Source organism: Anolis carolinensis, chromosome 3, assembly GCF_035594765.1.
Source record: "Anolis carolinensis isolate JA03-04 chromosome 3, rAnoCar3.1.pri, whole genome shotgun sequence".
Lineage (NCBI taxonomy): Eukaryota > Metazoa > Chordata > Lepidosauria > Squamata > Dactyloidae > Anolis > Anolis carolinensis.
In genome coordinates, this window is record NC_085843.1 from 64,736,321 (window position 1) to 64,764,139 (window position 27,819).

Here is a 27,819-nt window from a genome sequence, read left to right on the forward strand (position 1 = left end):
AACACCAAACAGAGGAAGAAAACGAAAAGCTCTATTAAAGCAGAGATCAACTAGAGAAAAACATAAATCCTGGGGTGCATCCAATCAACAATATCAAGGCATAACTGGAGAAGAAAGGTGGGGAAAGATTTACCCTCTATGACAGTCAATTCTTTCAAATAACTGATGCTCTGTCATTAAAACTCACTACTCCACTAACCTCATAGCCTAGTGGGCATCATGACTTCCCTGCCCTTTTTTTCCCCTCATTAACACACTCTGCCCTCAAGAAGCAAAACTAACTGAACTCTAAGAAAAGGGACACTTAGCGGACTGTTCAGTGCATAGGTAGCATTAATATCTTCCCGAGTTGATGAACGTGCAAAAAGACTGCAGCCTTCAGAAAACCATTAAGTGGGTTTTTGCTCCTTCTTAGCACAGCAAAAAGAAATTCAATAAAGTTAATGCAATTTATCTTTATTAACACATCAACACTGATATAGTCAGCCAGCCCATTAGTGATGCTGGCACTGCATTTCTGTAACAGTTATATTTTCAAAAAGCCTGTCCAACAATTTCACAAGGTATACTAACAATGCTGTATGCTGGACAGGTTGAAGTGCCTTTATTGTTGCTGTTGTTGAACAAAACAAGTCACTCTCAGGAGGCAACAATGCCTTTAAAGACAACACAGCTACAACCATCTGTACCCCTCCCTCATCTTTCTCCTTCCCACCCAAATCTCTATTCTAAAACAAATAGTGTTCTCACAGTCTGGAGTACCCTAATTTCTAAATCACCTGTTCAGATCTCGGTTTTCAGATATTCCATGACAATGCATACCTGCTGTTATTCAAATCCATAGTTTCCATTTCTCCCTTTTCTAGAAATGACAGCTTTAGACAGAAAAAATGTACAGGCAAGACATCACATTCAATTCCTCTTGCAATCAGAATTTGTTATAAAGACAGAGATCAATTAAGAACTAAAGCATTTCCAAAAATATTAATCATATTTATTACCCAGAGGTCAAATAAAAACCCTACATGTATTTCAAGGTTTCCAATCAACACCCCCTTATAAAACTTTTATCACTTACCACCCTTCCAGTGTTTGCCTTTGGTCCTACTTAGCTTGCTGAGAGTTGGTCCACAGAAGAGCAGCATCAAAATAAAAAGAAGTTCAAGCACCGTAATTTCCCTCCGTCTTTCTGATGATAGCATTTCCACAAGTTATTTTCCACAATTCCCCCTTACATCTTTTCCCTCACTTTCTCCATTCACTATTTGCCCTGAAAGGAGTCATTAATCATTGAAAAATCAGTATAAGGAGCAGCTTTGCCATTCTGAAGTAATATCTATTGAAGTAGCCCCGAGGAACGCCACATTTCTCTCTGATCCAGCTTCTTCCACACACACCATGCAGCCAGCCTGCTATTCCTGCTGCTGCTGCTGCTGCCACTGCTGCTGCTACTATAGAAGCTATAAAAGAATTTCTTGCTCCTCACTTCGGCTTCAGTGGGAATATATCCCTCAGCTTTCAGTGTGAGCGTGATTGAAAATGATAAAAACAGTAATGCCTGTGTCCAGCAGAAAAGAGGAAAGATGTCAGGATTGTAGTAGGCTGAGAGGAAGAAAAGAAGAAGGGGGAAAAGAGAGAACAGATGAGAAGCAGTTGTACTGACAGCTTTAAGCCTAGCTGTCTGATCTTAATAGCCGTGCAACCAACCAAATTGCTCTTTTAAGAGTAATAAGGCTTCGGTGAAAGCTGGTGTCACTGCCACTTGGGTAGGTGACGCCAGGCTTGAAAATCACCCAGAAAAAAACTGCCTGAGATAACAACTGCCACAGTCCCAGTTCAGAATCCTGAGAGCTAAGCAGAAGAATACTGTATGCACAGAGTGTGTTTTAATCTCTATTGTGTGCAGAAAATGTCCAGCTTCAGACTGAATGCTCAGAACTTAAACTGCATGATAACAGGGTTGTATTTCATTTACTGCATGTCTTTAGAAGATTTATTCTTTGTTGCACTAATTATTCATAGATTTGTCTTCAATATTTATAAGATAGAAAAGTACAAGCTTGTGGACTTTTTTTTTAAAAAAAGTACAGAGCATGCACATCAAATGTACCCACAGATACCCATACACACAGATCTGCCAGTTCTGTACCAACAGTAACAAATCTCCTAAAATTATAATATGTTTGTCTTACATTCTGTTCCATTTGCCTCTAGTTTCATATATATTAACTATGAGAGCTCTCTGACGTACAACTGCTTAAGTTCATGGAATAGTTATGTTCATAAGTGGGTGTGAAGAACTTTCTCCCATTTTCTCTGGCCAAATAATTTTTCCTAGGTTATTCAAAAATAATGGCATTTTTTCCCAAATTCCAAAGGACATGAAATTTATATGAAGAAATTTGCCCAGGCTTACTAGCAGGCTCCTTTGTGATCTGCAGAGGAGAGTTGATGAGGGAGAAGTGGATGGTCACCATCTTTTTTTTTGGAATCTGCCTCCCCTTTGCCAAGTGCCCATATTGTTTTTACCTAATTTTCTAATATGACTACATTTTGGCATTCTTAATGGGTACACCTTTTGGCAATTTTACATGGGCTAGATCCAGTTTGAAGGTCCCTCTTAAGGTGGGGATATAGGCACCCAGAGCCATGCTCAGTACAGAAGTACTTGGCTCTGTCTTGCTTCCAAGCAGCAGGGAACCCACACAGTGGCTTAAATCCATTCAAGCTCTGCCAGTCAGATCTACCAGCATATGGGTTGAGGGCATTGATATAGATCCTGTTATCAAACAACCAGAAGGCAGGTTGTCTGATAACAAGTTCCATATCATAGAAAAATAGAATCACAGAGTTTTTGGAAGAGACTACAAGATCCATCCAGTGCGTGAGCACACAGTCAAAGCACTCCTGACAGATGGCTTTTCCAGCTCAGGTCTCCTGCTGTAACCACTACAATAAAGGGTGTTTCATTTTGTCAAAGTAAAGTCCATCACCTTTCAAAATATAATAGAATAGAATCCATTGAATCTACAGATACACATGGCTATAATCCACTTCAACTGTCATGGCAACATCTATTGAATTTTTTGAGTTTGTAGCTCTGTAAGAGTTCTATGGAGAACCAGTGTTGTTTGAATGTTCACTGAATACCTTGGCATGCCGAAGTTCACCTAAACAATAGAAATAACTTTCCCATCTAAACAACAGGAAGAACTTCCTGATGATGAGAGCGGTTTGAGAGCTGAGGAATATGCTGCCTCAGAATATGGTGGAGTCTCCTTCCCTGGAGGTTTTAAATCAGAGGCTGGATGGCCATCTGTCAGAGTGCTTTGATTGTGTTTTCCTCAAATGGCAGGGGTTTGGCCTTGATGGACCTTGTGGTCTCTTCAAACGATGAGTCTATGGTTTTGTGAAATACCTTATTGGTTGTAGAAACTTGTGGGGTGAACTTAGGAAAGTCACATTCCCTCAGTCTCAGAGGAAGTAAATGGCAACACCCCTCCCAACAGTTATTTCCGAAGAAATTCCATGATAGATTTACCTTAGGGTCAGCATAAGTTAAAAAATGTCTTGAAGGCTCACAATAACAATAACAACAACAACAACCAATCAATCATCATCAACAGAGTTTTACAGCTCAGCATTCTAAATACACCCATTTAACCTGCAATCATAGGATTCTATGAAATGTTCCTATAGCAGTTAAAGTGGCAAATGGTGCCTGCATTGTGCAGTATGAATGGGCCCAGGATGTTTTTTATTATTGTGCAACCTTCTATCACACATCTGAATGTCATTCTTCAGGTCAGGGCACAAAAATACATATTGCTACACCCTTATGGTTCCTCATAACTTTAAAGATTACAACATACAAGAACGTTATTGTGAAGACTGTAAACATAGGCAATATAACACCATAAACATTACTGCTTCCCAGCACTGAGAATTAACAAAAATCTCACAAACATAGCAACATAAATGATGTTAATGGGAAAAATGGTTACAAATGTATTTACAGATCACGATTGGCTTGTCTACTACATATAAGTTGTATTAGATGAGCATGTTCTGGCTGACAGAGACAATAGCATGGTATTATACAACTGACCTCATATGTATGTAGGGCTACCTGGTGACATATCACTGAAACATTCACCCAAAATGACCCTTTCTCGCAGTCTTCTAATGCAGTGGTTCTCCACCTGCAGGTCCCCAGATGTTTTGGCCTTCAACTCCCAAAAATCCTAACAGCTGGTAAACTGGCTGGGATTTCTGGAAGTTGTAGGCCAAAACACCTGGGGACCCTGATCTAATGCATCACTCAGATCAATTGTGGGTTGTATACATCCAAATGGAGTATGTATGTGAGTGTGATTATGAAGAGCAACTCTAGAAATTTTCTCATTTAATACAGTCAACAATGAAGTCTCCTTTTGATAAAGAGGCAAAGCTAACAGGAAGGAAGTACTACCTATACAATCCAGAATGTAATAGATATGCTGAAAGTTGATGCTGCCATTTATAATCTGTATTGACCCCATTCAGTTGTTTATGCAATGTTAGCCAAAAATAACTTACAGCCTGAGGCAGGGCAAGTCAAGATGTGTGCTATGGTTTTGTTTGTTTTTTGGGTTTTTTTTAAAAAAAAATCTGTATACTTTTCAATGAAATTATCTTGTTTATAACCTTTCATTTTAATGTGATGAGTTTTAATTGTGTTTGAAATTTTATTGTTATCTTAACAAATTCTTTTTTGTGAGACACCTTCTCAAATCCAGGAGAAAAGTGTGAATCTGAATTAAATACAGAGAGGGGAGGGAGATATATCAGCCAATATCATTGAAAGTATTTGTGTGCAGCAGGCAGAAAATCCCTCCTCTCTTCTTACCTGGTGAAAAAGTAAATCAATAATCAGCTGAGTGCCTAATAATTTTTGCGATTTCATGTTATTCAAGATCAGCTGCCTGAAGCAGCTGCCTCATTTTTATGAATGCCAGTTTGAATGCTATGTTTACTTGAACATGTAAGGCCTTAAATTAGGAAATGGGTAGACAATGTCATAGACCTTCTATGGCACTTCACACACTCATTTCTAAGCCTTGGAACATACAGTAAAGAAGTGTGCTGAAGGCATGAAACCCAGCAGAAAAGACTTGCATTAGGATATTGGAGCAGAATTTGTCTGTGCTCGTTCTCTACTTTTAGCTCTCATATATTCAGCCAAATAAGGCTATCGATGAAAGGAAGATAGAATATTGGAATGTCCTGGTAAAGTATTTTCTTTTTCCTGATTGTGTGCAAAACATCATTACTCTCTTGCCAGGTGCAAGAATTTGCTAAATCATGGCTATTGATTATAGACCTAAGGTGGAAAAAGTGCTTATTCTTTTCAAAGTGTTGAAATATGGCTCTGGGTCTTATGGTCCAAAACACTTGAAAGAATGTTTCCCACCCACCCTGGTGTAAATATTCAGTCTTGTACCACTGAATATGTAATGAGAAAAAAAAGATCTTGTACTTTGTAAACCACATCTAAAAATTATTGGCTTGCTTATTTCAAAATAGTCATTGAAATGGGAAGAGATAAAGATAGATGTTCTCCTACTTCTTTTAGATCTTGTTTCAAAACTATTTCACTTCCTTTAAAACTGTCTTACATCTTTTACCTCTTTCCCATGCTGTGCACTTCTGTTAACACTATATTATCATTTTTTTCTAACTTGAGAAAAGCATACTGGTCTTCAATATACAATACTGAACCCATTTTAAAATCTTTTTATATGAGGTTGGATTTTTCCTCACTTTTTCTATATTTATCTATTTTCTTTCAGTTGCCTCATCTTCTAACGTCTTTTAATAATATTTTTTAAAGAAGAGAATGTAGGAATGGCAGTAGTCCAGTATAGTAGAATCACAGAATCATAGAATCATAAAGTTGGACGAGACCTCACGAGCCATCCAGTCCAACCCCCTGCCAGGAAATAGGAAGATGACATTCAAAGCACCCCCGACAGATGGCCATCCAGCCTCTGCTTAAAAGCCTCCAAAGAAGGAGTCTCCACCACACTCCAGGGCAGAGAGTTCCACTGCCGAACAGCTCTCACAGTTAGGAAGTTCTTACTAATGTTCAGGTGGAATCTCCTTTCCTGTAGTTTGAAGCCATTGTTCTGCATCCTAGCCTCTAGGGCAGCAGAAAAAAAGCTTGCTCTCCCCTATGACTTCCCTTCACATATTTATACATGGCCATCATCATGTCTCCTCTCAGCCTCCTCTTCTGCAGGCTAAACATGCCTAGCTCTTTAAGCCGCTCCTCATACGGTTTGTTCTCCAGACCCTTGATCATTTTAGTCGCTCTCCTCTGGACACTTTCCATCTTGTCAAAATCTCCCTTCAATTGCGGTGCTCAGAATTAGACACAGTGTGATTCCAGGTGTGGTCTGACCAAGGTGGAATAGAGGGGTAGCACGACTTCCCTGGATCTAGACACCAAAATCTCATTGGCTTTTTTTTTTTTTGCCACCGCATTATATTGTAAGCGCATGTTTAACTTGTTGTCCATGAGGACTCCAAGATCTTTTTCACACCTACTGCTGTTGAGCCAGGCGTCCCCCATTCTGTATCTTTGCTTTTCATTTTTTCTGCCTAAGTGGAGTATCTTGCATTTGCGCCTGTTGAACTTCATTTTGTTAGTTTTGGCCCATCTCTCTAATCTGTTAAGATCATTTTGGATTCTGCTCCTGTCTTCTGGACCTAAGTATGTACACAAAAATGGGAGAAGTTAAGAATTCAGAAAAGTCTAAGATTTAGAAAGGCAATCATGAAGGAACAAGATAAGATACCTATGTGTAAAGACACATAATTAAACATCAAAAAACACAATCATTCATGCAATTGTTGTTTTCAATTCATAAATATGGTTGGAAAACCTAGACAATGAAGAAAGCTGGCAGGAACAAAATCAGCTCAATTGAAATGTTATGCTGGAGAAGAGGGATGCCATAAAACTGCTTTCTATTTATGTCAGGAGCGGCTTGAGAAACTACAAGTCACTTCTGGTGTGAGAGAATTGGCTGGCTGCAAGGACATTGCCCAAACTACTACAAAGACAAATGAATGGGTATTCGAGCTAATCAAACTTGAACTTGCACTAGAAGTCTGTTGTGTTTTGGACAAATTGTGAGATAATGTGATACATTGGAAAAGACCATAAAACTCAGTAAAGTAGAAGGCACTGAAGAAGGTGGATTAATTTAATCAAGGGAGCCATTATCCTGAATTTTCAAGAACTGAGAGGAGCAGTTGATGGACACAGGTCTTCAAGGCCTCGCATTCTGAAAAGACAGGCCTTTCTTTAAATATATTACTGGCCTTGTTTCCCAATGAAGATCAGGAACGAGGATATTATAAACATAGAAACTTTATTTCTGCATGAGCAAAATCCATGGTAGGCTTCTGTAATGCCAGAATAATGCCACACCCATTCATAAAATTGAGCCTCTTTTATACAAGTTTTTCTTGGTCATATGTTGCATACTAACATTGCCCACTAACCCTAACACTATTCTCCTCCCAGCCCCACCTCCTGTCCACCCCTGGCTCCACCTACGTAGTTCCACCTCCTGCTCTTGTCACCCCCCCCCTTCGACTCCACCTCCCTTTTTGTTCATTCTCTGCACATGCCCAAGTTTCTCAATGAAATAATTGTTTCCCAGTTCACATTATCTTATCTCTTGGGTTGGTGCCTGGAGCCTTGAAGGTCAGCATGTCCCCTGTTGCTGTGGAAATCCAGCCTAATCCTACCAAACTTCCCCTCCCATTTCTGCTGTGTTACTGAACCAACATTTCAACAAGATGGAAATTTACAGAAATTATTCCTCTGGGCTGCTGTGGCACAGTGGGTCAAACTGCTAAACCACAGAACTTGCTGACTGGAAGGTTGGTTGTTTGAATCTTCAGGGCAGGGTAAGCTTCTGTTGTTAGCCCCAGCTTCTACCAATCTGGCAGTTCGAAAACATGCAAATGTGAGTAGATCAATAGTTACTGCTTCTGCAGGAAGGTAGCGGCACTCCATGCAGTCATGCCGGCCACATGACCTAGGAGGCATCTATGGACAGTGCCAGCTCTTTGGCTTAGAAATGGAGATGAGCACCACCCCCAGAGTCAGATTCGACTAGACTTAATGTCAAGGGGAAACCTATACCTATTCTTCTAATAATTATTAAACTTATATTTCAACCAGGTATGTCTTCATTTCATAGGGTTGACATAAATTGAAATTGACTTACTGGGAAAAAAAAACAAGAACATTAATACCAAAACCTAACATTTATAATCTAATTCAATATATGATCTGCTTTTCAAAAAACCAAGGCCCAGGAGGATTTCTGTTGTTTTCTCTTCAACATAAAAACCCATGATCTCACTCAGTGCATGATCACACTGAAATGATACTTTAAGTACATACACAATCACAGAAGCTGCAAAGTTTTTTTTCACTGACCTTCTGATAAGCAAGTACTCACAGTTGTGCATCTTCATTTGGTACTATGATTCATTGCTTCCTGAATCCTTGGACTATTATAAAATTATTCCAATCACAAGGCCATGGAAAAAAATCACCTTCATTTCACTTTCTCTGGTGATATGGGTCACAATAAATGGGTTCAGGACACTGGTATTTTACAGGGTTGGCCACATCTTGATTTAGAGCTATATGTGGTCTTAATCACAATTAAAATAAAAAGTGTCTGCAGTTTGAAAAAATGAATAATACAAAATGGATTAAAGTCTTTTTCCATATATACATTTTGGCCCCAATCCAGATCCTATCCATGCTGTAAAGTAAAGCCAATGAAAGTGCACAAGTCACTTGGTAGTTTTTCAGTCTCAGTCCAGTCCTTATTGTGAACTAAATCAATGAAATGCTAAAATCTAAAGTTGGAATTGTATCTTACCTAGTCAACTCATTTTCAGCACAAAACTGTACATTACATAATTTTCTGTCATTTCATGTTTTTCAATTTTTTGTCATTTGAATGAATGCCAGTATGAATGCATTTTATACAACTGTGAAGAAGGGCCTCATATAATCCAGTTCTAAGCAGATAATATAAGATTATCAATATACAGTAGAGTCTCACTTATCCAACATAAACAGGCTGGTAGGATAAGTGAATATGTTGGATAATAAGAAGGGATTCAGGAAAAGCCGATTAAACATCAAATTAGGTAATCGTTATACAAATTAAGCACCAAAACATCATATTATACAACACATTTGACAGAAAAAGTAGTTCCATACGCAGTAATGCTATGTAGTAATTACAGTAGAGTCTCACTTATCCAGCACTTGCTTATCCAACATTCTGGATTATCCAACACATTTTTGTAGTCAATGTCATTCGCTTATCCAACATTCTGTCGGCCCGTTTATGTTGGATAAGTGAGACTCTACTGTACTGTATTTACAAATTTACCACTAAAATATCACAATAAATTTAAAACACTGATTACAAAAACATTGATTATGAAAAGGCAGACTGCGTTGGATAATCCAGAACATTGTATAAGTGAATGTTGGATAAGTGAGATTCTACTTTAATATGAAATAATTACTGGGATAGAATAATGCAGAACAATATAATCTCTAAAACCAGGACAGTAAATAAAGAGCAACACTCTGAAAGCAGGGAAATTGGAAATTCCACACAGGAAATAATCAGGGCCAGCTAACACCTCCCAAGAAAGGATTCTTCCAGAAAGGAAGCTGAGAAGGGAGTGAAACACTGTGTATTACCAAAGTCATTATTATTATTATTATTATTATTATTATTATTATTATTATTATTATTATTATTATTGTGTTGTGGTCAACCGTGAAAATGAATACAATCTGGCTCCAAATATTCACAAACACTAAAATCAGAATATATAAAGATTAATGTGGTATAATAAAACAGAACAATACAATCTCTAAAATCAGAACACTAAATAAAGAACAACACTCTGAAAATGGGAATTCCACACAGGAAAAAATCAGGGCCAGCTAACACCTCCCAACAAAGTATTCCCATCATCAAAGTCTGGCAAATCCTCTGTTTTCTCAGGGCCACAGACAGTAAAAGCATATAAAATACTGCAAAGAATATCACTCTGAAAACAAGGAAATTCCAGACAGGAAACAATCAGGGCCAACTAACACCTCCCAACAAAAAATTCACTCAGGGAGGAAACAGACAGGCATTAAAGCTGCAAGGCCATTACATCCTAATCATTTCCCTAATTGCAGCATTCATACTTGCCTCCAACAGACAAAAAAAAAAACAATCAGAAATATTGTATATTCACAACCTTTAGGAAATAATATCCCCTGATGGCGCAGCATGTTAAAGTGCTGAGCTGCTGAACTTCTAGACCAAATGTTTGAATTGGGGGACCAGAGTGAGCTCTCACTGTTAGCCCCAGCTTCTGCCAACCCAGAAGTTCGAAAACATGCAAATGTGAGTGCATCAATAGGTACTGCTCCGGCGGGAAGGTAACACCGCTCCATGCAGTCATCCCACATGACCTTGGAGGAGTCTATGGACAATGCCGGCTCTTCAGCTTACAAATGGAGATGAGCACCAACCCCCAGAGTCAGACATGACTGGACTTAATGTCAGGGGAAAATGTTTACCCTTTACCTTAACTACCACCAATTCCTCAATACTTTATTTCCCATACCACCATACTTTGCCACAGCAACGCGTGGCCGGGCACAGCTAGTTATATATATAGATTTGTAAGTTTTTCATTTTTTCTTATTTCTCTTCAGCTCTCTTCAGCTGTTTATAGATCTATGTTTCCCTCAGTACATAATGACAGGAGTGCAAAGCCCCTTACAATTTGTGTTTTGACTGAAGATGAGAAGTTCACATTTATATGAAGGGTATCCGTATGAATGAGAACCCTAGGAAATCAGGTAACTTGCTTGTGTAGAAAGTCTCCACATATAGGAAAACCTTGCACATTATATTCAACTGTGTACCTGTGTTGAATATAATGTGGTAACAACTTGGTGGTGTTCAAATTTTAGACCAGCATTTTCTAGAATTAAGTCAGTTTAGAAAGTGCAATATGCACCAGTGATTCTCTATATATAAATAAATAATTGTTGTTATCTATCAATGATAAACATAATTTATTTATGTACTATCTTTACATAATGGATGCATAATTATTGCTCAGAAAGCTCTGTTACAATCAATAACAATGAAATTGAAGATGTTAAACGTCATATCTCCCTTAGTCATATATAGCAAATATAATGTTAAAACTGGAGGTGAGGCTTTGCTCTGTGTCACAGAATATACAGTATTTCCATATTTAGTTCCTATTACTATGAAAGCTAGAAATATAACAGTTTTCAGTTGTTTTTACTTTTCATTGAAGACAGAACTTTGCTTTGGCATGTTATCATACTATGAATTTTTTTTTGGAAGACACTGAGAACTGGGAAGCTGGAGGTCAGCTGTGACCAGCAGTACTGCAGAATTCAAAGAGGCACGAATGGAGGTCTTAAGAGAGAAACGCGCCAAGAGGAAAACACTTCAAGCCAACCCTGACCGGGACTGTCTTCCACCTGGAAACTGATGTCTCCACTGCAGGAGAATATGCGGATCAAGAATAGGTCTTTTCATTCACCTACAGTCCCACCCCCAAGACCCTCAATTGGAGGACCATCATCCTCAATCTATGAGGGATCGCCAAAGTAAGAAGCATACTATGAATGTACATACCAGCAAATGTACTTATCTGATTCTAAAATGTGTTTTGCATTATTATCATATCTACTGCTAGTGGCTAATAACAATAAGATTCACATAAAAGCAGAAACGCAACTGAAAAATAAAAGATTAGAAACACAATTAAAGCACATCGATAAGCAGATATCACTGCACACTGAGCTTAAATGCAAAATGCCTGTCTGAGTAAGACTAGGAAGGAGGGAATAACACTGCTGAAGGATCACTCAAGAAATGAACATTCAAGACAAAATGTAATTTCATTAATGGTGGAAAGAACATAGCAAAAACAGTCTACATATAGGATTCTATACTGGAATTCAATAGGAAATTGACCACACTCCTAAACAGGACTCGTGTTTATCACAAGCAATTTGAATGCAAAAGTAGGAATCAGCAGAATCAAAGATTATAACGAAATTTGGCCTAGGATCAAGAAATGAAGCAGAAAACTGAGGACTGAATATTGTTAGGCCAATAGTTTGTTCACTGAAAACCCATTTTTAAGCTACCTAAGAGGTGATTATATACATGAACATCATAGGATGGCTAATAAAGGAATAGACTACATACTTGTAAGCAAAGGATGGAAAAACCCTGCAAAAACAAGATCAGGAGGAGATGGTGACACACACCCATGAAGTGCTAATATCAAAAATCAAAGTAAATCTAAAGAAGTACATTAAACCAACCATCGTGCTAAAATATAACCTAAGGAGCATCCCTGTAGAATTTAAAGATTATGGAAAAAAGATCTTTACTATTAAGACTGACTGAATGGAACCAGATAAACATTGTTAGGAAGACTGGAATAACCACTGGATTATTGTATTAATTTCCTAGGTAAACGAAATAATGCTCAAAATGCTACACCAAAATTTTTATGGCGTGAGAAATGCCATATGCTCAGGTTGGATTCAGAAAAAGAAAAGGCTCTAGAGATCACATTGCAAACATACATTGGCTAATGGAGTGCATTAAATATTTTCAGAAGAAAATCAGCCTTTACTTTCTAAAAGCCTTGGATTGTGTACATCAGGGCTTCCTGAACCTTTTCCATTCATGAACCATTTCTGTCCAATAATGTTTTCATGACCCCTTTCCAAAAGAGAATTTTTCAAACTATCTTGAATTTATAGGTATATAAAACATTTACTGATAATAAATCAGCATTTGCAAGGCTTGCTAAGTAGGCTTATATTCCTTTTTATGAATTACAGCCGAAGCATTTTTGCAGAGCCCACTGTCAACACGGCATATTGTCTAGGTGGCGTTCAGAAACCTTATCCTATTGCCAACCACAGCACTGAGCTAAGGGATTTCATTTGTGATAATAATCCATAATTTAAGAAACAGTATACGTCTTACTTGCCCTGATGTGTAACAGGTACTCAGAACAAGAGGCTATTAAAATCATAGAATAGTAGAGTTGGAAGAGACCTCATGGGCCATCCAGTCCAACCCCCTGTCAAGAAGGCTACTGTGAGTAAATAATTCAGATTCATGGAATGGTTTCAAATTGGCAAGGGGATCAGGCAAGTTTGCATTTTATCACACTATCTGTTTATCTTGTATGATGAAAATATCATACTTAAAGCTGGATAAGACTTGGAGGAAGACAGCATGAAAATTGAAGGAAGAAATATCAACAGTTTATAATATGTAGTTGACATCATACTGCTAGCAGAAAATAGCAAAGACTTGAAACTAAAAAGAAAGTACAAAGTCATGTTTATCATTACAAATTAAGAAAATAAAAAATAAACAAAGATTATTTACACAATTTTAAAGTAGATTATTAAGAGAGTAGATTATTCTGGCAAATGCCTAACAATAATGAATTCAGTTTGCAGTATCTGTCTTGAGACTGAGTTTAATTGTACCCCATGGTTGCAATATTTGGCTTAATATTTGTTTGTGTGCTTGTTTTGTGCCATCAAACTGGATGAAGGATTTTGGAGGTTATTTTTCCTTATAAACTGGTAGCACTACTGTTGTTGGGTTTTTTAAACTTTATGGTGGCCATTGTACTTCCATGGTAAACATCACAATAATCATCAATGGATTTGCCAACAGGAAGAAAATAGCAGCACATAAGCACTAGGGCTGTGCAAAATTTCATTTGTGGCTTGGAAGTTGGAAGTGTTTTGTTAAATCTGTACTTACAATATGATTTTAGAAGCCAGAGCTGTGCCCCCACAGAACACAAACAATTTGAAACACCAATTTCTGATATTTTCAGATGAAGATCATTTGTGTTTGTATGTCTCCATGAGTCAGCTTGTTTTTGAGTGCAAGCAGACTTTCCTGGGAGGTGCAGCCAGGGCTGTAGCCAGAGGTGGGGTTTTTTTAAGAGTTCACCCCCCCCCCCCCAAATGTGTCTGGTTAAAAAAACCTGGTTACTCATGAATTGGTTAACCAGTTAAAATTCATGAGTAAACCAGGTTTTTTTAACTTGATATGTTTTTTGGGGGTTGAACACTTAACCCTCCCCCCCCCCGCCCCTGGCTACGGCCTTGGATGCAGCCAAACAAGTGCCATTGCATGCTCCACTCAGCCTATCAGGGCTGAGGGAGAGGACAAGAGAGGAGGTGGAGCCCCAGAGTTTCTCCATCCGAGCAGCAGTCAGCCATGCTGCTTCCTCTCATCATTCTGATAGGGAGGTGGCTGTGTAGATGGGGCCTTGGAGGCTTGTTCTGCATGTGGAGAGAGACCATGGCCCCTGAAAGACGTCCCTGGTGCCGCATTGAAGATGCTTTTCCTCATAGCAGAAACAGGTTGCACTTCTGGGGTTCCTGTTATTATTATTATGGCCATCTGTTGGAGGTGCTTTGATTGTCCTTTTCCTACAAGGCAGAATGGGGTAGGACTGGATGGCCTCTGGGGTTGCTCTAGCCCTGGAAGTGTTCACATTGGCGCCAATGGACAGATTTACTAAACAAACATTGATAAATTTTGAGTGTTTCTAAACAGAAACGAATTGCATCTCTTATGATATTTTACAATCAATTTAGAAATTATTTGCCAATCCCCTCCCAATTTAGTAATGAGCATTTTTTTCATTGATTGCAGATGCCTAATATCTAAACAATGTTCACAGAGACAGAAATCCCCCTGTGGTTTGCACACCAGTTTTACCCCTGTAGACCCCTGAAATGTTATACTTGTATACCTGTTCAATCTGTGTCTGTTCCCACTGTACAGCCTGAGTTTGAAGTTCACAAAGGGAATGGTACTTCTGCTGAGGGGCTTGGGCTGGAATTAAGTGTTAATTCTGGCTGCTCAAGCCTCTCGTTAAGTGTAGATGAGCAAGGTTCAGATGAGAGGCTTTAGCCAGGGGAAGTGTCGGGGGAAGACCTTTCACCGAGTTCTGCAGAGTTACAGTCTGGTAGTGATTCGGAGGCTGTTTCTCCAAGTGGCAGCGAGAAGATAACCTTGAACCGAAGGCAGTTTTACAGTAAAGATACGTAGATGACACCTTCACAATTTGGAGCCATGGAGAGGAAGAACTCAGCAAGTTCCTGGACCATCTGAACAGCATCCACCCAAACATCCAATTCACCATGGAAAAAGAAAAGGAAGGAAAACTGCCATTTCTAGATGTTCTGGTCATCCGCAAACCCAATCAACAATTGGGCCACACAGTTTACAGAAAACTTACACACATAGATAGATACCTTCATAAAAACTCCAACCATCACCCAAGTCAAAAAAGGAGCACAATCAAAGCCCTGACAGACCGTGCACAAAGAATCTGCGAACCTCACCTCCTCCAAGGTGAACTCAGCCACCTAAACTGGGCTCTACAGGCCAATGGATACTCCACCACAGACATCAGAAGAGCTGCAAGGCCAAGAACAAGCCATGAGAGTCAAGACATAGATCCACCCAGAGGAAAGGTATTCTTACCATACATCAAGGGAACTACTGACTGCATAGGCAAATTGATGAAAAAGCACAACCTACAAACTATCTACAGACCCACAAAGAAAATCCAACAAATGCTACGGTCAGCGAAGGACAAGAGGGATCCTCTCTCCTCTGCAGGAGTCTACCGGATACCATGCAGCTGTGGACAAGTATACATAGGGACCACCAAACGCAGCGCCCAAACAAGAGTCAAAGAACATGAAAGGCACTGCAGACTAATTCAACCAGAGAAATCAGCCATAGCAGAGCATTTGATGAACCAACCTGGACACAGCATATTATTTGAGAACACAAAAATGCTGGACCATTCCAACAACTATCATGTCAGACTACACAGAGAAGCCATTGAAATCCACAAGCATGTGGACAACTTCAACAGAAAGGAAGAAACCATGAAAATGAACAAAATCTGGCTACCAGTATTACAAAACTCCAAAATCAAAACAGTAGATGGGAACCAACACAATAAGGACTTGACTGAACAAAGGATGCCCCCAGGCAAGTGACAAAACATTTCCAATGCCAATTAGGGTGATTAACTGAAACATTAATGCTGGCTCCCAGTGACAAAGAACTCTTGCCACACCTTGGACTATACACAGATATATATTCTTTCCTTTCCTTACTTAATTTATCCATACCTCACAACCTCTGAGGATGCCTGCCATAGATGTGGGCGAAACGTCAGGAGAGAATACTTCTGGAACATGGCCACACAGCCCGAAAGACATACAACAACCCAAAGATAGAGAAGTCTCTCAGAAACTCAGGCACTATGCTCATTTACAACAGATTGCCTTTCTCATGGTCTGGGATTTTGGAGAAGGCTTTTATTGATTGATGTAGCTTTTGGTTTTCAGTCAAGGCAACTTTGCTTTATCTCCAAGGTCCTGTTTCCAAGTGCCCTGTGTTTCCAAGGATATTTCCTAGTTCCAGTTCGCCTTTGGGATTTACTGTTTGCTTTTTGAATTACTTTATCCAAGTTTTGCCTATGGTTTTGTATTGCCTTGTTCCGTGGAAGTTCTATAGTTTGGTGGTTTGGATTTAAACAGTAACTTTAAAGACATTCTTTACTTAATAATTTTTGGATTGTACTTTGTACTAATTTTTACTACTTTGCTTTTATATATATTCTATGATAAATTGCTTGCCGATTTACCAACTGGTGTGCTGTTTAAAGTCAAAGGGATTTCTACCTTGGAGTGCAACAATACTTAGAATATGACTACTTTATTAATAGTATAAACAATTTTTTTACCCTATATTTAGGTCGGAAATCAATTCTAGTGAATGGAAGAGAAGGGGAACAGCTGACACACCTATTTCTCTTATCAGATTTTCTGCTGTACTTATGGACTGAGTGCTTTCATTTCAAACTGTCAGCTGCTGAATTTCTAGGTGAAAACAAAGGACTTCTTATCTGTGCTTTCCAAATAAGCCTTCAAGTATGAATAAGCAATAATTATTAATATGCAAACTTCAATAAGATTGGCCCAGTTATCAGTGGTCTGCTCTGAACCACCAACTATAAGTTAACCCCTTCATAAGAGAGCTTTTTTGTTGCTGTAAAATTTAATATTCTTTTTACAGAAGTTTATTTAGCAATAAAACAATATCCTTGTGTTAGATTGCCATTGTAATGGCTATCAAATGCTTATGGAAGGAATAGATGTTTGTTTATTGTTAGTTTTAATTAAGTACTGTAGAGCAATAGTGGGCCCTAAGAAGAATTAAAAACATTTCATGCCTTGAGGAGATATTAGTATTAATGTTAACTACTAGGCTTGATCGATCCATGAAAAATTTGATTCTAAACTCGTTTCAAAACTAGAGGGGGCAGTTTTTCGTTTTTGTTGCTAATAACGAATTTGGCCCCCAAAATTTTTCGAAATTAACGAAAATTCGTTATTTTCTAAATTAATTCGTTAATGGCGGACGCGCATGCGCGGTGGCCCAAAAACAGCCCGAAGGGGGGGGGGACTTAGGGGGCTCTCCCGCCCTCATTTTTTGAGTGATCTTCTTCAAACTTGGCACAGTGGTAGAACACATTTAACACTGATAGCTCACCAAAATGTGGAACGTTTCCCTTATCCTCTGATTTTTGGCGAATTTTCATAGCTTTTATAATAAACCATTTTTTAATAATTGCAGAAATCTGTTCCTGGTTTGAAAGTCTTATTTCCTGTTAAATTGGGTTGTCTTTACTGTGAAAGTCATTGTTCTACTTCAGAAACTTTGTTTTTGTGGCTGAAACTTTGTTAAATTGGTGTGTGTGTGATATATATTGTGTATATATATATATATATATATATATATATATATATATAGTCCCTGCTTGTGTGTGTGTGTGTGTGTGTGTGTGTGTGTGTGTGTGTGTAGGTAAAGGTAAAGGTATCCCTTGACGTTAAGTTCAGTCATGTCTGACTCTGGGGGTTGGTGCTCATCTCCATTTCTAAGCCCAAGAGCCAGTGTTGTCCATAGACACCTCCAAGGTCATGTGGCCGGCATGACTACATGGAGTGCCATTACCTTCCCAGAAACACCCAGAAAATGGGAATTCCAGACAGGAAACAATCAGGGCCAGCTAATACCTCCCAACAAAGGATTCCCCCAGGTAGGAAGCAGCCAGGCTTTGAAGCTGCAAGGCTATTCAATGCTAATCAAGGTGACCAATTGCAACATTCACACTTGCCTCCCACAGACAAGAGTTCTTTCTCCCACCCTGGACCTTCCACAGATATATAAACCCCACTTGCCTAGCTTCGCACAGACGTCAAAACCTCTATGTCTGCCACAGATGTGGGTGAAACGTCAGGAGAGAATGCTTCTGGCACATGGCCATAGAGCCCGGAATACATACCACAACAGTGTGATCCCGGCCATGAAAGCTTTCGACAACACAACCACAGTATCCATTCAAGTTCATGTAGCGTGGTATGGACTGGAGACCTGTATTGGGGGGAGGGAGGGTGCGAATCTGGGCCCCTGGGAGCAGCCGAGGACGGGCCTGGCCCACACCCCCTCGCATCCCGGGCCTCTTCCTTCCTCTTCCTTTTGTTATTTAAACTATATATTGTGAAATTATGGTGTGTTTTTTTCATGCGTGTTCTGTGTTCAAGATAGGGAGACCAAAGAGGAAAAGCAAGGGAGGGGCGGAGGCCCCAACACTTCCGGCTCCCATGCGAACTCCCCCCTTGTGTGCCTTGGAGGGTGGAGCATGCGCACTGGCTCTCCCTTTCTCTATGGCTCTTTTCAGGTCGCTTGGGAACCCGAAGTGCCTCCTCCCTTTGCCTTTGTGTCCAAGAAGGAGAGAAGGACGTTGCAAGGTTTGCATTGAGGGTGTTTCTCTGGTGGGTTTGGCTTAGAAGGGGGCTCATTAAGGCCCAATTAATTAATGCACTGAGCTGAGGCGAGGCGGCGGCGGCGGCCATTTCCCCCCTCCGTCTTCCTCCTCCTCCTCGGCCTCCTTCCCCCTCGCCCCCTCCCATTGGCTGAGCCTCCCATTGGCTGAGGGGCAAAAGGAAAGGAGTTTGGGTGATTTGCAAAAGCTTTTTTTTCCTAACGAAAAAAACGAAGAAATTAGAAAAAACGGCCTCTCGCGATTCGAAACCGCGATATCCAGACGTGTGGACAACCAAGGTTCGATATTGCTTCAAAACAAACGAAAATAACGAATTAATAACGGGTAACGGGAAAATCGAATTATTTGAGCAAGCCTATTAACTACCTGTACAATTGATATCCATATTTCCTCTAGATATGGACTACACTTCATGAGTTATGCCTTCCCGATAGGTAAATCAAGAAATTTTGTTTTGTTTTGTTTTAAAATTAATTCACTGTCCACCTTTGATATTCTTAAAGTAGAATGCATAGATATAATAAACAAGTTGAATAATTGAATTAAATGTTATCATGTCTGTGATTTCCTTACAAACAATACTGAGTGTTAATAAGCATATATATCAAAACTACAGTTGATACAAAGAGGAAAAGTCAGGTCACCAAATAAAGGGTTAAGCCAGAGAACCCATGTAAATATTAGTAGAGAGGGGGGTGTTGTTAACTGTGCAAACTGCTATCTGTTGTTGAACTGCAGTTCTCAGCAGTCTAGACAATGAGTAAATTCTGGTGTAGTCCAATGTCTAGGAAAGCTGCATGGTCAGAGTCACTCCTTCTTTCAAGCATCACCGCTGTCCTATGAGTTTAATTTCTCAAAATACACAATAAGCATTCTAATTGCTACCACATTTAAAGGAAATATGAGTTTTTTACAGTTACAAATGTTCTATTTGCAATTTAGCTGGATTACTGCAATGCAATCCAACTTTAAGAATGTTGAAAAATTTCCATAGCTCCAGAAATGTAGTGGCTGGGATTTTAGCAGGCACTCAGCCATGGGGTCAAATCACACCTGTTTGCAGTGCTTACAATGTTTGAGCATATTTCGGAGTGTTTTATTCTTCCTTTTACAGTGATAAACAAGTTCAAGCTTCATGACATCTCATGCCAGCCTGCCAGTTCATTCCAATCTAAAAAAGAGTATCTTTCTTGAAACTCATCTATAAAGCAAAGAGGGTCAGCTGGGATGAGAAAAACAGGAGTGGCCACAACAGTGTTTTGGAAAACACCTTGCCACTATGATAATTAGCTAGTTTAATCTTTAATTTCTTTTTCTCTAATATAGGATAACTTTATTCCATTACATTTTTCTACTTGCCAGGCTGTGCTAAGTTGAGTTCCCCAGCTCAGCTCCATCATTCCCCAGCTCAGCAGGGACAAAAGTCCCTCCTTCTCTCCATTACAATTGCCACTGCTGTGGCCCAGTTGCACAAGAGCTTAAACCCTCATGCTGGCAGGATTGTTGACCAAAAGGTCAGTGGTTCAAATCCAGGGAGCAGGGTGAACTCCTGTCTGTCAGCTCCAGCTTTTCATGCGGGGACATGAGAGAAGCCTCCCACAGGATAGTAAAACATCTGGGCATCCCCTGGGTAACATCCTTGTAGATGGCCAATTCTGTCACACCAGAAGCAACTTGCAGTTTCTCAAGTCACTCCTGACCAACAAAAAAAAAAAGCAGGAGAAAAGAAGAGGAAGGCATAGCTTTATTATGTCTCAGCCCCAGCGGTGGATGAAATAATAATAATAATAATAATAATAATAAGAAGAAGAAGAAGAAGAAGAACAATAACAACAACAACTTCATTTTGTACCCCACCCCATTTCCCCAAAGGGACTCAGGGTGGCTTACATATGGCAGAAAGTGCCTAAAACAATGCATAAAATAAACACACAGTATAATACAAAATAAAACTTGTAGTATTAAAACAAAAATTTGAACCCAGAACAGCACCCAATAACCTATAGTGTCAGCTGTCATAAAAAACATGGCCACCTGTAAACAAGGAGAGGGATAGTGCAATCTGTAGCCAAGGGACAAGGGCATGGGATGAAAGTGCTGTGCTGTATCATAATTGTGGACCATTGGGCTAGATATTCTCAAAGGTTTGTCTAAACATTCAAGTCTTCAATTCCTTCTAGAAAGAGGACAGGATGGGGCCTGCCTAATCTCCCTGGGGAGGACATTATAAAGCTGGAGGGGGGGGGGACACCACTGAGAAGGCCCTCTCCATCGATCCCACCAACTGTGCTTGTGATAGTGGCGGGACTGAGAGGAGGCTCTCCCTGGAAGATCTTAATGCTCAGAGGGGGATGTGGTCATGAAGATAGGCAGGGCCGAAGCAGTTTAGGGCTTTATAGGTTATTACCTGCACTTTGAATTGTGACTAGAAACTTATCAGCAGCCAGTGGAGCTGTTTTAATAGGGGTGTTGTCCGCACCCTATAATTAGCTCCAGTTAGCAATCTGGCTGCTGACCTTTGCCCCATTTGTAGTTTCCGGGCCATCTTCAACGGCAGCCCCACACAAAGTGTGTTGCAGTAATCCAACTTGGATGTTATTAAGGCATGGACCACCATGGCCAAGCCAGACCTCTCAAGGTATGGTCATAGCTAGACCTCAAGTTTTCACAGTACAAAGCCCCTCCCCCCAGTCATTGTTGACACCTGAGAATCAAGTGTCAGCATAGAGTCCAGGAAAACCCCCAGACTGTGGACCTGCATTCTCAGGAGGAGTGCAACCCTATCGAGCATAGGTTGCCGCCCTATACCCCGATCAGCCTCGCGCCTGACCGGGAGGACCTCTGTCTTGTCTGGATTAAGCTTCAGTTTATTAGCCCTCATCCAGTCCATCACAGCTGCCAGGCACTGGTCCAGGATCCCAGGGGCTTCCTTGGAATCTGATGGAAAAGAGTAGTAGAGTTGAGTGTCATCCATGTAGAGATGGCACCGAACTCCAAAACTCTGGATGACCTTGCCCAACAGTTTCATGTAGATGTTGAAAAGCATGGGAGAAAGAATGGAACCTTGCAGGATCCCATAGGTCAATGGTCAGGGGTCCAAGTAGGTATCCTTCAGCTTCACCAACTGGGTACAATCCTTCAGGAAGGAGCGGAGCCATTGCAGAGTAGTGCCATCAAGATCCATTCTGGAGAGCCATCCCAGAAGGATACCATGGTCGATGGTAGTGAAAGCCATTGAGATGTCCAAGAGAACCAACAAAGACACATTCCCCCTGTCTAGTTCTCTGCGGAGGTCATCCACCAAGGTGACTAAAGCCGTCTCCGTACCTTGACCAGGCCTGAAAGCAGATTGTGATAGATCTAGATAATCCCTTTCATCCAAAAAAAAACCCTGGAGCTGAGAAGCCACCACTCATGCTAGAACCTTGCCCAAAAAGGGAAGATTCGAAATTGGCCGGTGATCAAGGAATCAAGAGACACCTTTTTCAGGATTGGTCGCACAATTGCCTGCTTTAGATTTGCTGGTAAATGTCTCTGATCCAACAAAGCATTTATAACAGGCAGCATCTGCTGGACTTAATCCTCATTCCTACTGCCATTCCCTTTTACTTACATTTCATGTTTTACTTAGATTATAAACCCAAGGACAGGGAATGTGCCCTAAAGTAACCAGATCATATAATCTTGGAAGCTAAGCAGAGTCAACCTTGGTTAGTACTAAGTGGGAGACACCCAGCAAATACCAGGTGCTGTGGGATACATTTTAGACTAGAGGAAAGAAATACACATACCTTACCTAAGAAAACCCTATGCAATTCATGGGGTTGCCATGCACACACACCACACTTCTGGAGTCTTGGCAAAAGGGCAGCGTATAAACAGTCAAAAGGCAGAGGGCGGGGGGGGGGGGGATTTTTCTGCTTCTTTGTTTTTGTGAATTATGCCAATACTTTTCAAATTTAATTGCTCTATTCCTTTCTCCCAACAGTTTTCAAACTAAACCGCACAATTATATGTTGTTGTTATTGTGTTATGGTGCGCCTTCAAGTCATTTCCAATTTATAGCAACTCTAAGGCAATCCTTCAATGGCAGAAGAGATGCTGGCTGGACCTCTTAGAGCAGGGGTCCTCAAACTTTTTAAGCAGAGGGCCAGTCCATGGTCCCTCAGAGTGTTGGGGGGCCAGACTATAGTTTAAAAACCAATATGAACAAATTCCTATGCACACTGCATATGTCTTAGTGCAAAAAAAAAAAGGCCAACGAAATGTTATGGTTTGCAAAGGCACTGTGCTGTATTTGTGTGTTAACTGGAAAATGAAGTGGATGGAGCCTGCAAAGACCTGTAATTTGATTTGAAACTGTTTCTGTTCTGCTGCTGGAGAACCGGTTTGAACAAGTTTTTGTTCAGTGTGAGTCTGTGTGGTGACTGAGTACTGCCTGGGGAAGATGGCTCTGTACTCAGAGAGTCCTTGCTATTTCTGAGGCCTTGTTTGCTACTGGGAAAAGAGGATGAAGAACCAGGACTGTATTCTTCACTGAAGCAGATTTATGGACTGAAAAAGGACTGTTTATGACTGCTGGGTTTCCGTAAGCAATCAGAGGGACCATTGTGAATACCATTGTTCTTTGGATCTCTTGGAATTAGTAAAGTCCTTGTATTATTTGTTCTGCAAATCTGAGCGGTGCGTCATTGTTCTGCAGGGTGACTCTGGGCTCATGGGCACACGTAAGAGCTTCCGTTTACCATCTACAATGCACAACACGAAAGAACAATACAACATTTAAAAATAAGAACAATTTTAACCCACATAAACCTACCAGGATTTCAATGGGAAGCATGGGCCTGCTTCTTGCTGATGAGATAGTCAAGTTAATTAGGATGGTTGTTGTTGTTAATGTTGTTGTTGTTGTTGTTGTTGTTGTTGTGTGCCTTCAAGTCATTTCAGACTTAGGGTGAGCCTAAGTCGAAAAGCGAGGGCGGGGGCCGGATAAATGACCTTGGAGGGCCGCATGTGGCCCCCGGGCCTTAGTTTGGGGACTCCTGTCTTAGAGCATATATTTCTCATTCAATGCAGTGAGATGTATGCAAAGTTCATTCCATATTTTATCTTTCCTAATTTGTGTAGCTTTCATGCAAGGACCCTCACAGCCAACTATGATAAATTACAAGAAACAAGAACAAGAAAGTGGTGTTGTATGTGTACATTTCCTAGGAAAAGCTTGCTTTTTACCTTGGGGTTTATGATAGAAGGATATACAGTATATTGATTTACACTCCAACCTAGCAATGTTTATATTACTATTTTCATAGCTGCATTCACTAACTTCATTAGACACTTCACCACAAGATGAACTACCAATAATTGTGACTGGATAGTGTCAATACATCCTAAATGCAATAAAGGAACATTACTAAAATGTACTTTACTGCCATGTTCTCCATGACCAAAATTTGGCAATATGTTGGCAAATTTAGGACTAGTGGCAGAAACTGTGACTCCCCACAACTGACGTGTTTGGTCAGGGACCATATGTAATCCACCCCTTATATAGCATATTGGTTTTTAAATATATATATTTGTCTTTACCTTTTACGCATTTCCCCCATTCCAGTTCTAAAACCCAGTGACCCATATATGACTATAGTCACTTTCACTTTTGTATTTTTGCATTCTGCTCTATTGTCTTTTCATAAGGCATATGGAAAATTACATAATTTCCCTGCATTTTCTATATGCATTTTCATAAACTCCGTTTGCTTAAAAAAACCAGTGTACAATCTCTCAATCACACTGAAAATCCAACCAAATTTTGATCAGAGTAGTCTAGCAAAACTTGATCTAGGATGATAAAAATACATGAAGGTAGAGACAAGAAATGTTATTGCAATGTGATAATTGTATTTACTTAATCAGAGGTTCTCCGATATCCTAAAAAATCCAGCACATTCTTTACTCTAATGTTTGAGTTTAAAGAGTTCTGATTTTTTAAAAGTTCACAATGCTATCCAAAATGCAGATTTGGACTACAGGCTCATCCAAAATCGAGTCTATATTTGTGGTGTCTACTAGTATTTACTCACTTTTGGGTTTTCCATTATTCATCAATACCCTAGCCCTCCCTTATTTATTATTTCCTTCTCTCACCCAAAACCTATTTGGCAGCAAGATTTTTCTCTGTCCTCCCTCTTTCAACACCTCTGGCATCAAGACTGCTACTACTGTAGAATTCCTGGTGCAAGGACACTAGGGACCCTTCTCCACTGACCAATAATGCAGGCTCAATCTGGCATCCTGGATATCGGATTTAGGCCTGCATAGTGCCCACATAGCAATTCTTTGAGCTACCTTGAAGGGAGAAGCAAGTCCTGACTGCCCAGCTGTGATCATAGTTCAGTGCCACTGGCAGCTCACCTAGTCATCCCTTTCCTGTGTTGTGGCTGTCATCTTGTGTAACATCGCATCTACCTTAGTCTATGGTGCTGTGGCTAATATCAACCAGCGTTAAATATAAAAATATTTTTGGAAGCTAAAATGTAGTAGAATTGTTTGGACCACTTTTTGAGTATATGCTGAAAATTGTTTTATACTACAATACGGAATGTATCTCTCTTGATCACCTTTTTCTTAATTGCCAGATAATTTAGAGGTGATGACAGTGCTTATCAAAACCCACTGAGTTCCTCATCAGTTTTGTAAGGTCATGAAATGACAGGTGCAACTTCTAGATGATTTTTGGCCAATCTATGACTCATTTTGCATTGCGGGAATCCTCAAGGGCCAAGCACTGCTTCATCACAATGACTGACAGTGAAGCGAATACAGCTTTGACAGTCATAATTACATTCCTCTCTCCAAGGACTGCCATCAATTTGAGTCTCTCATTTAGGGTAACTTTTGAAAACATCTTCTGTAGTAGAGCAAGTAATTGTTAGTCTACTTGTAGTACCAGATATGACAAATTAATCAGATAAAGTTGGGAATTACAAATGTTTAGACCGTAAATATTTCTGATATACATGTTGCTCCAAAACTGAGGTGTGTGAAAGATGTGCTAAACTGAGCCTGACACTTATACTGTGATACTGACACTTCTCTTCCTCTCCTGCTACTTCTTCCCCTCTCTTTCTACACATACACATACATTCATGTGTATATATAAAAACCAAGCTTAGCAGTTTGGAGGAAGCTGACATATATTTATAATAGTTATGTTTTCTGTGTTCCACCTTCAGTGAATTTGATTTCTAGGAACAAAATCGTAGCATCTAAGTATACGTTACTGGTCACTTTCTAAGCCAAAAAATGTCCAAGTAATTTTAAGAGATTAATATTTCTTCAAGTCAGAATTCTCACCATTCACCTCAATGGAGAGAAAGGCAGAGTATAAATAAAGCAAATAAATAAATACATCCCCTTACTGACATAACAAGAGGAAACTGGGAAGCTGCATGACACCAAATCAGGCCATGGTCTATCTAATGCATTATTGTTGATATAGTTTGAGCATTCCTTATCCAAAATTGTAAAATCCAATATCCAAAATTGTCCACATGAGTGACTAAGATAATGAAAATTTATTTTCTGATGACTCAATGTACAGAGACTTTGTTCATGCACAAAATTATTCAGGCTAAGGTGAATGCAAAACATAAATGAATGTTATGTTTAGACTTGGATCCCATCTCCAAAATTTCTCAAATACAATTATTCCAAAATAAAAAACCCAAAAACAAACCTGAAACTGAAAACACTTCTAATCGCAAGGATTTTGAATAAGGGATACCTAATTTTAACAAACTAGCAGTAGCTACACATGGATTCTAGTCAGGAGTACTTCTAGATCTACCTGGGGATGTCAGGAATCGACTCTGGGACATTTTGCATGCAAACCATATGTTCTATCACTGAGCAACAGCTTTCTTCTGCAACAACTTGTCAGTAGCACATCTTTTCTGTGAAAACTTGCCAGTTACCACCACGTGTCTTCTTCTCAACTCATCTACAGGATTCCTAATAACTACAAAACCATCAAACTCATGACATTTTAGATAGGCCGCCGATAGTTATTTCAGTGGAATATCTAACATAATGCTTCCTGCTTTTATTTGTCCAATATGCATATCATCTTGGATGCTTCGACAGGCCTTTGGAGATACAGTCATTAATTAATCAGCCCCAGAGGGTTTTTAATAATCTATCCCGTATTTATTATGATTTTACCATTTATGTGTTTTAAATGCAATTTTTTATCCTGTATTTTTGTTTTAATTGATTTATTGTATTACTGTTTTATCTTTTTATAGTGTGATTTGTATTATGTTGCCTATGTTTTGTCCTATGTTGTTTGGGCCTCTGCCCCATGTAAGCCGCCCCGAGTCCCTGCGGGGAGATGGTGGCGGGGTATAAATAAAGTTTTATTATTATTTTATTATTATTTATTCCCCCCCCCCCTTTCCTTTCAAGAAATTCCTAGTCATGCCTCAAGTCCTTGTATCCAATGGCAGGTTGAAAAATATAGTACAGCCCTTGTGGGTCACCACATCAAATTTTTCATTGGTTGTGTTAAATTATTTCTTGCAGTCCATAGACTGACATGGTTATTGCACCAGTCTATGGACTAACCATTGCTTTTTGCTAGCTATGGCTAATGTGAGTTTCAACCTAGTTACATTGTGGGGGCCATTTCTGTGTAGTCATGAGGTAGGAATTGATGCTGCTTTCCTGAAGTACTATCCCTAAAAG

General features: G+C 39.7%; 1 protein-coding gene across 13 annotated transcripts in view; it reads right to left on the reverse strand.

The window, feature by feature from the left end:
- The window catches only part of robo2 (roundabout guidance receptor 2), a 1,412,536-nt gene that overhangs the window by 1,143,182 nt on the left and 241,535 nt on the right, over nt 1-27,819 (reverse strand). For 2 of the 13 annotated variants that reach the window (XM_062977146.1, XM_062977144.1), the window contains exon 1: nt 1,079-1,718. The exons of 1 other annotated variant lie outside the window; for it this stretch is intronic. In XM_062977146.1, coding sequence (XP_062833216.1) covers nt 1,079-1,202 — 124 coding nt within the window. In that variant the 5' untranslated portion in view covers nt 1,203-1,718. Of the gene's footprint in view, nt 1-1,078; nt 1,722-27,819 lie in introns of those variants that run through there. 10 more of the 13 variants (XM_062977138.1, XM_062977141.1, XM_062977143.1 and 7 more) reach the window with 9 other exon arrangements.